Source organism: Clinocottus analis, unplaced genomic scaffold (genome assembly GCF_023055335.1).
Source record: "Clinocottus analis isolate CAN_PGR_092001 unplaced genomic scaffold, fCliAna1.0.p SCAF_21, whole genome shotgun sequence".
Taxonomy (NCBI): domain Eukaryota; kingdom Metazoa; phylum Chordata; class Actinopteri; order Perciformes; family Cottidae; genus Clinocottus; species Clinocottus analis.
The window spans coordinates 9,478,309-9,489,913 of NW_027175943.1; the positions used below are offsets into that span (position 1 = coordinate 9,478,309).

The following is an 11,605-nucleotide window of genomic DNA, read 5'->3' on the forward strand; positions in this document are numbered from 1 at the left end:
CCTAATTTTAGCAGAACTTGAATTGCAAAGACACATTGACTGTATTACAATTACAATATAACAGAACAATATATACAAGTCTTATGCAACTTTGTAGATGTCAGTAAAGGAAAAGAAAACTGCATTTATTAGGTTAAACAAATCATGTTGTTTATATATATATATATATATATATATATATATATATATATATATATATATATATATATATATATATATATATATATATATATATAAATGTTAATGGTACTAATAATAAGAATTATATTCTGAGAAATAAAGGGAGAAAATGTTTTTAAATTGAACAAAAATGTAATGAAGTTGAACGTCACAAAACGTAATGACGCATTCGTAAACGTCAGCAACACGGAAGTGAGCGGACTGGAGGGACCGAAGAATCACAACAGAGCAGCTCCGGCGTTGACAGTTGTGTTTTGTGCCACTGAAACACGCTGTTTTTTATTTTGTTCCACCTGGCCAGCGATAACGGACATGTCACGAAAACCCAAAGATGAATACTACCGTTTCTTTACCGTGACCGACCCACGCACACACGAGAAGGGACACACTGAGTACAAAGTTACAGCAAGGGTTGGTTTCCACTCTTTATCTCTCTTTAGCTAGCGTCACAATGCCGGGCAGCAAACTATGTTGTCACCATACTCAATAACTAGCTTTTCCTGTCAAGCTAACTTTCCTGTTGTTTTGTGTGTTGTGCTCTTTGGACAGAAGCAAGTGCCGGTGTGTTGTATTCGTTTTATAACGCAATGAAGTCACGTCAGTAACGTTATTAGTCATATAGGAACAAACAGCGTAGGCAGACATATTCACAACGAGGCTTTTATTTGAGCCTGTGGTGCACAAAGAGCTCTCAAGTGGAGCAGAGCGAACTTGTGATTCGGTGCATGAGTTCCCCTCATGACCACTAATACCCTGTGGTCTGCACAGGCATGCACACAATATCAATATAAAGGTCACATCTTCATAGACCTTAGCCTTCATCACTCTCCTCCTTACATTTATACACAACCCCACTGACAAAAAAAACTGAACTGATGCACAGCTTGTAGAAAATGTGTACGCTAAATATATTTAAAATTGTAAATCATAAATATACAGTATATCATAAAGCTGGCGCCATCTCCCCTCTATGGTTTTGCAGTTTGTGTCCAAGCGTCATCCAGAAGATGTGAAGGAGGTGGTCGTGTGGAGGAGGTTCTCCGAACTGAAGAAGCTCCACGGGGAGTTGGCTTACACTCACAGGAACCTGTTCCGAAGACAGGAGGAGTTTCCGTCTTTCCCCCGTGCACAAGTGTTTGGTAAGAGGCGAGGAGGGCGTGATGCACCCAATCTCTGCAAGGTGGCCAAGTGCTACAACTGACTGGGTTGTCTGATTTGCTGCAGGGGCCGGATACAGCAAATAGCAGAAATAACTCAGAAATACAATATGTAGGTTTTCACACTGTCAGAGATAATAATTTAACTCAACTGTCTTCTTTTTTTATTTTTTAAGCTGTATTTGCAGCTTTTCTAAACAATCATCCTGTCAAATGTCCTTCAGTCATTTCTAGTGAGAACTGACTTTGGCAGTTTTTTTAGCTCTTGCCTATCACCCCTCTGCCTATTACCTCACCTTTCGGCGGTTACCAATTCGCAACTGCAAAGCCAGCAACATTGTTAAGTGAAATGCAGAGCGGCAGTCACCATTTGTTGTCAGTTTCAAGCTGCTGTGCTGCATTGGATGAAAGCACGAGGGCAAACTGGTTCTAAACCCTCGCAAATGCTCACTTGGTGGTGTATTTCCTCAACAACAGTGGAAACTACAGCCTGACAAATGACAATTAATTTGAATAAAAGCATCTAACAGTCTCCCCAAAAACATTCAGTTTATCTTCCATATGTTGTGTTTTCCATGCGACGTAAGGTCCCAGCGTTGTCATCCACAACGTCGTTCTTACATTTTCTGCCTCTGTTCCAGGCAGGTTTGATGAGGCCGTGATTGAAGAGAGGAGGAATGCCACCGAGGCCATGCTTCTGTTTACTACCAGCATACCCGCACTCTACAATAGTCCACAGCTTAAGGACTTCTTCAGAGTAAGATGCACACCTGAAGAAAGTGAAACGGATATTCGCACACAAAACATATGCTAGGCCAAGAGCCAATCTGTAAGAGTGTTTTCCTCCTTTTTCTGCTTCCTCTTTCTCAGGGTGGCGAAGTCACAAGGCCTCTAGATGCCACTCCTCTGTCCTCTGCCGGGCCTCTGCCTCCCCCTCTCATCCCTCTACCAAAGCGAAGGGACTCAGACTGTGAACCAGCAGAGGAGGAGGAGGGGAGGGAGGCTCCCACCTTACCCCAGGACCTGGGCACCAACCTGGACTTAGAAGTGGGAGAACCGGAGGTGGCGGCTGAGGCTTACAGCGAGATGGGAGGCTCTCCAAGAGAAGAACCAGAAGAAGATGAGCTCAGCGATACAGAGCTGGATGACAGAGGTACGGAGGGGACAAAACAAATAATAAACAGCCCACATTTAACAATGGTGTGTAATTTTCTTTCCTTTTTAAGTGTGGCTTCAGCAGCATAGGGTCAGCTGCAAGCACACTTTATGTTCTTCTGCTGGCTTATACTAAATCCAAAGTAATTTATATCTAAATCAAAGTAATGCTTAAGTTACGAAAACATTCACAGAAGTCTTGTGCTTATTGCGATTATGTTATTTTTGCGATTGGGAACCATGGTTGTCTGTCAAATACAATAATTTGGAAGACTGTTTTTCAAAAATCTACAGTCCGGTCTCTGTGACACAGTGACACAGGTGCATCGAGTTAGCAAGTCAGGCGGTCACCACGACAACCGTTGACACGCATGCACACAGGCAGGAGGAGCGAAGACAAAATGGCTGACTGTGTGTCTATGTACGCACACACACACACACACACACACAAAAGCAGACACACAGGAAGTTAACTACCTGAAATGGCTGACTGTTTATGTGTGTCTAAATGGGCGTGTGTGTGTAATTACGGTCGCGTGAACGTGAGACACAGAGAAGTTAATTTGATTGCTAGCATGTAGTTAGTTTCGTTTCAGACAAAGCTAACTGAATGTGTGTGTCTATGTGAATGTGCGCACACGAACGACCACCGTAGTCACGTGTGTGCGCGTGCATACTTGAGACCGAAGGGAATATAGCTATGAATTTTACAAATCGCCCTCTTTAAAAGGGAGCAACATTTAATGTGTAGAGTTATAAGCGCAGTGGTCGGAGCTACTTATTTCTCAGGAATAGAACTTGACTCATGGTTTTAAAAAGATTTACACCGCCAAAATGAATACTGTGTAAAGCCCGGCCACTCAGTCGCACAGGAGACGTTTCATAGGACCCAAGGGAATGTAGGTATGAATTTTGTCTAAGTCCTTCCCTGTTATGCTTCCTAACACACCCTGTAAACCAACCAACAAACAGCTGCTGGCCTTTTGCAAGCAAGTTCACTACAGCATGCCGTGATGTACCGTGATACTTGCGAAATTTTCTAGTTAATCTTGGTATTAAGTTTTGGTCCATGTTTCCAACTCCAGTTCCGACTCCTGACCAATGCCCAGCTAGAAACCACCAATCAGAGGAGTCACAAGAAGAATTTGATTCGCTGTTTGACTCAATGGCAGAAGAGCAAGTCCCTTCCCAGAAAGAGGAAGGTCCACCTCCTCTGACTGATAATGACTTGGCTGTCTTTGATCCCTGCTATAAACAAGGTGAAAACACATGTGAATGGATACACAAAACAATACCACTGCTCTAATTATAGCCTTCTTTTTCAGGCGTTGGTGGTTTTGTCAGAATGTTTCTGTAAGAGCTTCTACTTACAATTTATTTTTAATTCTGTGATAATGTCACACTGTATTTACAGACTGTCCAAATGTAAAATTGCTAATGTTGAGGCTTCCTGATACAACCTACTCTTGTACTAATCTGGTCCCAGTAGGTGAAAATAAATCAATATGGGCTCTGTGGTATGAATATTATTACTGCAAGCCTAAATAGTTGCTCGTAGGTTATCTTCTGCTCTCAAAATCACATCTTGGCAGAATCAGATCTTGAGTCTTGGCAGTGTAAAGCGCTTTCAACAACAGTTTTAACTCTGCTGTTGTAATTGTTCTCATTAATTTCTCTATTAGTGAATAACTTATTCTGCTCTCTTTCTACCTATTTCAGATACATCCAATTCCTCCAATGACCACTCAGAGTTGTTCTCACTGCCGCCGACCAGTCTGGACGGAGTGGACGTGGGTTACCTAAACCAAGCCGCCACTGAGCTAACAGCTGCAATGGCGAGGGAAAAGGATGGAGAGTTTAGTTCTGCCATTCGTGGCTACAGGACAGCGGTGGATATCCTAATCACTGGAGTGCAGGGTGAGGAGATAGTTTGGTGCTAAAATGTTCAGTTCAGCAGTAGTCCAGTATACTTCCATGTATTTATCATGCCCATTCCTGAACAACGGTCCATGTGCAAATAAGCTAATTACATAGTGCATTTAACTGTTAAATCTTATATACCATATTTATTCTGCGCTACATACTCTGATGTGTGGCTTACACGCTCCCACACTGACAAATGCAATGTACACAGCTGAGACACACGCACACACACAAATGTACGCAGACGAATGCACACACACAGACACACACAGGCAAATGGACACTATACTCAGCAGAGCATGTGTAACAGATGACCTCATCGTTTGCCCGAGTGTTTACTGTCCTGCTTTTGCAAAAGCAAACAACCTGTTGCTCTGCAATGTATCTATTTTGTCAATAATGGATAACTTATTCCTTGAGTTATCTCCATGGAAGTAATGACTTCAGGTAGCGTGGCCGAGCGGTCTAAGGCGCTGGATTAAGGCTCCAGTCTCTTTGGAGGCGTGGGTTCGAATCCCACCGCTGCCACTTATTTTCTTTCAGCTCTAATAGGCTTTCTGAGGAGCTGGATTTAAAGCTTGAAGGTTTCATCCCTATTATGCTAGTGTAACATTTTATTTTTTTTTAAAAGTATGAATGGCTGCAGATCATGTAGGTCATGGCATTTGAAGTAGCATGCCAAAGGCATTTGGGCTGTCTGTAGATTCAGATTAGTTCTTTCAATTCTATTCTGTCTCTGAAAGACACAGAAGCAAAGAATCATGTGCAGTTAAATAATCTAGAACCTCCAAACCCAGATTCTCAGGTGATTGGCCTTTTTTACTTTTATACAATAAAAGATTAGATAGCCTATTAGATAGTTGAAGATACATCTTAGGTTTCCAGTTTTGTTTTTACCAAGACGAAAAGATAGGAACAACATTGGACATCATCGCCAATAACATGTGAACACCAAACTACCGTAATAATGCAGTGAGGGGTTAGAGAGGTCCGGAGGGACACATTGCAACTAAAAAGTAAACAATTATATTATATTTTATTATTATATTATATCGGATACTCATGATAATTAAATACAAAGGGACTAAAGTACTTTGCACTTTATTTCTTTTGTAAATGACATAAGGACAATATTAAACAGGACGTCGCTATATTATATCATGCTGAACTAACTTCTGTGGATTTCTCAGTTTGTGAGAAGAAGGAGCACTTGATGGACACATCAATTGAACCAAAGAAATAACTCTGGACCTCCTGGAGCGCTGTCGACAACAGAGTCCGTCATGCACAGATCTAAACAAGCTTCACAGGCGAACATAAGTGTGCACTGTGCTAACATGTGACAACCCCCTAATGGGTTATCTATGGCTACTTTGGGCCTTCCCAGTGTCCCAGATCTATTTTCAGCCGGTGGAAACATTGACCTACCTTCCCCCATGAGTTCTCTGACAGCGAATTTGGCAGCGCAATGAGGTAGCGTGGCCGAGCGGTCCAAGGTGCTGGATCAAGGCTCCAGTCCCTTTAGGGGTGTGGGTTTGAATCCTACCGCTGCCAGGGAACCTTTTCAATACAAATATATTTGATGGCTTTGTTTATTTTTGCGCTGCCGTTTAAATTGTTGGATGACCACAAGTTATTTTGAAGCATCACGTTTGACATACACTTTGCTTTTTCCTTCCTTCTCTACCTCCTCCTCTCTTTCGTCTGTCTTCTTTACCCTTTAGCGGCAGCGGCTGGAACTCTGACCGGGACACTGATGCCATTACCCAACAATAATAATGAAAATAACCACCTTCATCTTCCTGTGTATGTGTCTGTCTGTCCAGGAGACCAAGATCCGATACGCAGGGACTCCGTGATGAGAAGGACAGCCCAGTATTTAAAGCACACTGAGATGTTGGTCGACAGGCACTCCTCACCCACACACCCTCACACACCTACACACACACAGGACCCTTAGGTGCACACACACGTTTTTATATACATTGTTCACACAGACAGCTCAAAGACAAAGAAGCTCAGGGTTGTGACATACCAACACACACACACACACACGCACACACACACACACACTCACTTTCCCTCTCTATTGAAGTACTCATAGCCATACTTTGGCCACAACACAGTAAGATACAGTATGTTGACACACGTACATGCAGTTGGAACACTTACTGATTCAGAAATACATTCAGGTGCAAAACTATCAACACACACATAAACACACACTCCTGAGGTACACACTACAAAGCAGACTGCTACTTTAGCGTCCTTTGCATAGTGAAAAATGTGTGATTTCTTGAATCTAAATATACAGCAACCGTAAACTTAAATGGATAAATAATCCTTCATCTCTTTCTCTTTTTTATAATGTTTTCTTGTTAAATACAGCTTGCATTTTGCACAAATAATGTTATGATTAATAAATGTGATTAATTTAAGACTGTAAGATATCCGTTTTGTTGTGGGAGAGGGGGGGGGGTTGCTGCAAGACCTTTTGATATCTGAGTAGGTCTAATCGCAATAGTTTTATGACAAATGGTGCTTCATAACACAGGAATTGCTAATTCATTTCTTATTTTATCAATAGCCTTAGCCCAATAATATGACTGTAGTTCACAGTGACTACTCAACAGTGTCACAGTGTTGCGGGTTTGAAAGCTTGCAGTAGCAAGGTAGTAACTTCGAGAGGCGCTGTTGTATATTTCATCTCGTCAGTTACACTCCAGTGCACTGACTCCTCACTCCTCTGTTCTCCACCCGTGGAACAGCTAAATCTCACATTAGATTTTCTCAGCTGAGCAATTTTCGACAGCAAAGCAGCTGTTAAGCTTAAGCACTTACTAGAAATAAGCCGTTGGACTGGTGAGCAAGCCTGGACCTGCTCTGTGGGTGAACTCTGTCATCAGCGACAGATATCAGCTGCAACTAATTGTGTGTGTTTTTCTTTCATTATGTTACACAACCCCGAATGTGCTGTAGCAAAGAGCTGAAAGAAAGTCCTCCAGTGCTGTTAAGTGGACATGTTGAAGAGGTTCATAACTCACTTTGTCAGGAAAATAGCATCACAAACATCTGCTGCTATCTTGCCATTATTGATGTTAGTTGTGTATGTTATTTATTGTGCACTTTATTTTCTCCTTCCATGTCCAAATGCTGCACCTCTTTCATGAATAGTTACAAGATACATTCATATTTTTATAAGTTTGGTCGACTTTGGGCTGTCGAAGCAAAAGAGCAGGGGGGTCGGTTGAAAGAGGGAAGGAAGTGGGACGTAAAAAAGAGGGAAAAGCGGAAAGAGATCAGTGCCATGCAGCAGAATCCCTTCTCTGGAGAGACGGATGGAGGGAGGACAGGAAAGACAAACAGATGGAGAGGTGACAAAAAAAAGGGAGGCCGGGTGTGAGGAAAAGGCTCCCCTTTCTCTTACCAGATGAGAAAAAGAGGGGTTGCGGCGAGCGAGAGATAACAGAGGACGGAGGAGAGGGAGAAAAGAAGGGACGTGATTAGAGGATAAGCAGGAGATCATCCCTCCATTGTTAAAGGGGATGGAAAAACTGACCCTCCCTCTTCCTCTGTTTTCATCCTCCCGTACCTCTTTTTTTTGTGTTACATGCTTTGTTTTGAGCATTGTGTGGAGCTTGAAGAGGATGGAGGGATGGCAGAGGAAAGGGAGCGATAACATTGCTCCATCCTGTTATACATCCCTCTTTTTTTTTCTTTCATCTCTCCTCTCTACCTTTCTGTCCATCTCTCCGGCTTTTTAGTGCTGCACCTGTGAAATGCAGAGGATGTGAGATAGAGAGGAAGATGGAGAGACAAAGAGATGGAGGGAGGGATGAAATCAGGGGGCGGAGAGGGGGGGGTAGAGCCTCGCAACATTAGCATGCTGAGAGTGTCAGCACTCTCGTCTTTTTTCTCTCTCCCTCCATCCCCATCCCTCTTTCCATCCTCCCTCTGTCTCTTTCTCCTCACTGGTCACTGCAATTATACCATCAAAACACTCCAGCCTGAGAGCATAATAGCTTCCCCCTGTGTGTGTGTGTGTGTGTGTGTGTGTGTGTGTGTGTGTGTGTGTGTGTGTGTGTGTGTGTGTGTGTGTGTGTGTGTGTGTGTGTGTGTTGTCATGAGGGATCAAAAGAAAGAGATGTGTGTATATATTTGTGCATAATTTAGTGCCATGCATGGTGCAATACATGTGCATGTATGACAGGAAGGGCAGCTGTTGGTGTGTGTATGCCAAATCTGTGTGTTTGTGTGTGCGTGTGTGTGTGTGCGTGTGTGTGTCAGAGAGAGAATCTATTGAGTCCTATCGGCTAGAAAAACTGCTTCTCCAACCTCTGACCAAACACACTCTTAAAACGCATGCTGAGAGACCCACTTTACATGCGTGTGTGAGTTTGTATTTGCACACAGACAAAAACACACGTCCACACATTCACACACTAATGGATGCACACAGGCATACAGTCACAGGCATACAGTCATGGCTTTGAGACACAAACCGTTATGACCTACATGCCCAGTGGGTCATCATTAAGCCAAACAGCACACTCTGACACCTTCGGCTGTCCACACACACACACAGACACACACACTCTCCCACTCTCTCCCTGTTTTTGTTTTTGTTCCCTCAACTTCCTCTATCCCTCTACCGTTCCGCCCCCTCTGTCTCTTCCTTTTTCTCTCATTCTCTAATTCGAACACACACACACACACACACACACACACACACACACACACACACACACGCACACAATCCCCCCTCTATGAGCTTGTTATCCCTCTCTGTCCGTTCGTTTCTCTGTGTCACCTTGCCCTGAGCTATTTGAGTACACTTCTGTCTCTCTCTCGCACTCCCATCTCCCTCACACACACACTCACATACACACACACACAAACACACACATTCTCTTTTTGCCTGTCTGTCCGTCTGTCCCACCCCCGTGCTCTGTTCCAACCTGTCTCTCTCTTTCTGTACCGTCAGTCTTGACATATGTCGTCTGTCTCTCGGCGTGTAGTTCACTTAATGCCTGGGCCTTCTTGTTCGGTAAACAGCATCACAGACATTTCCCTAATTTAAAGGAATACAAGCAATTCGTTGCCCAGTGCGGGTTAATGATTAAAGGGACAATCCACCGGTTTTACAAAATCGCACATTTTTAACAATGAACACTTATATATGTCGTCTGTATTGCAAACTTTGGCTGAGTTGGTTGAGATACGAAAGCAGTGAAAGGAGTGTTGCATTGTGGGAAATGTAGGATCCAATGGGTTTTTTGACCCACAGTCGGGACTGAAAGTGAGGATATTTCAAACCTCTGCTGCTTCGATTGTGCCCAAACGTGATCAAATGATCATGTGATTCAGGTTGGGTCCCTAAAGAATAAAAAACGAAATGACCAAATATGTATATTGTTATTTAGGATGGGCCACAAAGAAAAACATAAAGTGAAAACATTGATAAACTTTAAGTAGTGCTGATGGTTTAACATTGCAGTATTGATGCTGCGTGGTCTCCTAAAGATTATGCACAACAACCCTGTTTTTGACTTCTGTGTGTTATAACTTTAACACACAGAAGTCTACATTTTTTGTGTGTGTGTTTGTGACAACGAGTGACCCCTTTCACATCACACATCCATCTGACCCAGAGTTCATATGAATATATTGATTGATGCGGCTTTAATTAGGCCTCTATACCTCACATAGTCCCCGCTTTATGTATTGCTCTGACTTGTTTGCTCCTCCCTCTTTGTTATGGCTTACTCTCTCTCCCTTCCTCCCCCTCTTCCCGCTTCTCTATGCTCCCCGCTTTTCCTATCCCTCTCGTTCCCTCTCTCTCTCACCCCATCACTCTCTCCCTGTACATAAATCAATGAACATACACTTTATGCCATCTATTGATCCCTTCATATCTATCTGTCCTCGCCCCCTCCTGTTCTTGCCCTCTCTATTTCTCTCAGTTTTTCACTCTGCTTTCCCCCCATCCCTTTTCTAACCCCTTGCTGTCTCCCCTTTGAATGTCTAATCTCTCTCTCTCTCTCTCTCTCTCTCTCTCTCTCTCTCTCTCTCTCTCTCTCTCTCTCTCTCTCTCTCTCTCTCTCTCTCTCTCTCTCTCTCTCTCTCTCTCTCTCTCTCTCTCTCTGTCTCTCTCTCACAGTCCTTTTCTCTTTATATCTCTCGCTCTGGGACGTCCTATTTATATGGCTGGCACCTTCATGCTTGCACTGAAGTGTGTGTGTGTGTGTGTGTGTGTGTGAGTTAGAGAGTGTTTGATGTTGGTCTAAGTGGTTAACATAATATGAGCCCTCAGAGAGATGACGTTACCGCACACGCACTCTCACGCACAATTTCAGCCTTTTTGGGAGGCTTTTCTCTGAACAATTTGTGCTTTTTAGTATTCTCTCGCCTGTGCAGCGGATCCATGTATTATCCATCAATTGCATTCTCCCAGTCTGCCACTCTGTCCAACACACACACGCACACACACCTCTGCTTTCCAGAATGACAAAAACCTGGTATTATCTTTTGTTATTTATTATTGCAGGTGGAGCCATCATTCCGTGACCTCGCCGTCTCTCGCCCTTCTCCCTCTGCATATGTTTTTATTTATTCAGACCGTATACTCACTTTCCTACCCTCTCCTCTTCTCCGCATGTTTATTCAGACACATCTCCCTCTTTTTCTCTCCGTCTCTACCGACCGACCCCCCCTCTCTCTCTCTCTCTTTCTACCCGTGTGTCCAGCTTTTGTTACCTGCCTCGTTTCCATAACAACTGCGACCTTTCAGTCAGTGCCTAACCAAATTTTTAATCAGAAGTAGGAAAAGACAGAAATTAGATGAGACGGACAGAGAGCTCGAGAGGGAGTGAATTGTGAGGGATGAAGACATGAATCATTCTCAGAAAGAGATAATAACAGGAAGAGCGGAGCAACACAAAGTTAGATACTGGCCTCAGTTTGGAGGCTTAATGGGAACATTCCCAGCAACAGGTAACAGATTGCTGCCCAAGGTCAGGCAATCTACTTTAATGTTTTTCTGGAAACTAAATAACTCTGTGCCATCAAAGCAACAAGAATTTAATAACAAACTAAAAAATGTGCACCTGAACGGCTGTGACGAACAGGGTATTTTTATTTTGCTATTTCAATGGTCCATTTACTCTCACAACGTAGTGCCAAAGATGTTA

General features: G+C 43.2%; 1 protein-coding gene and 2 non-coding genes across 3 annotated transcripts; all 3 read left to right on the forward strand.

Moving 5' to 3' along the window:
* The first annotated feature begins 380 nt into the window (after window positions 1-380).
* Window positions 381-6,853, forward strand: snx15 (sorting nexin 15). The gene is made up of 7 exons (XM_068587886.1): window positions 381-591; window positions 1,163-1,319; window positions 1,979-2,094; window positions 2,208-2,490; window positions 3,578-3,751; window positions 4,212-4,409; window positions 6,242-6,853. The coding sequence occupies exons 1-7, from the start codon at window positions 493-495 to the stop codon at window positions 6,373-6,375; spliced, it is 1,161 nt and encodes a 386-aa protein (XP_068443987.1). The 5' UTR covers window positions 381-492; the 3' UTR covers window positions 6,376-6,853.
* Window positions 4,862-4,943, forward strand: trnal-aag (transfer RNA leucine (anticodon AAG)). Its single transcript has one exon. It is a non-coding gene; the product is annotated as a tRNA-Leu (tRNA).
* Window positions 5,888-5,969, forward strand: trnal-aag (transfer RNA leucine (anticodon AAG)). Its single transcript has one exon. It is a non-coding gene; the product is annotated as a tRNA-Leu (tRNA).
* Window positions 6,854-11,605: the final 4,752 nt, after the last annotated feature.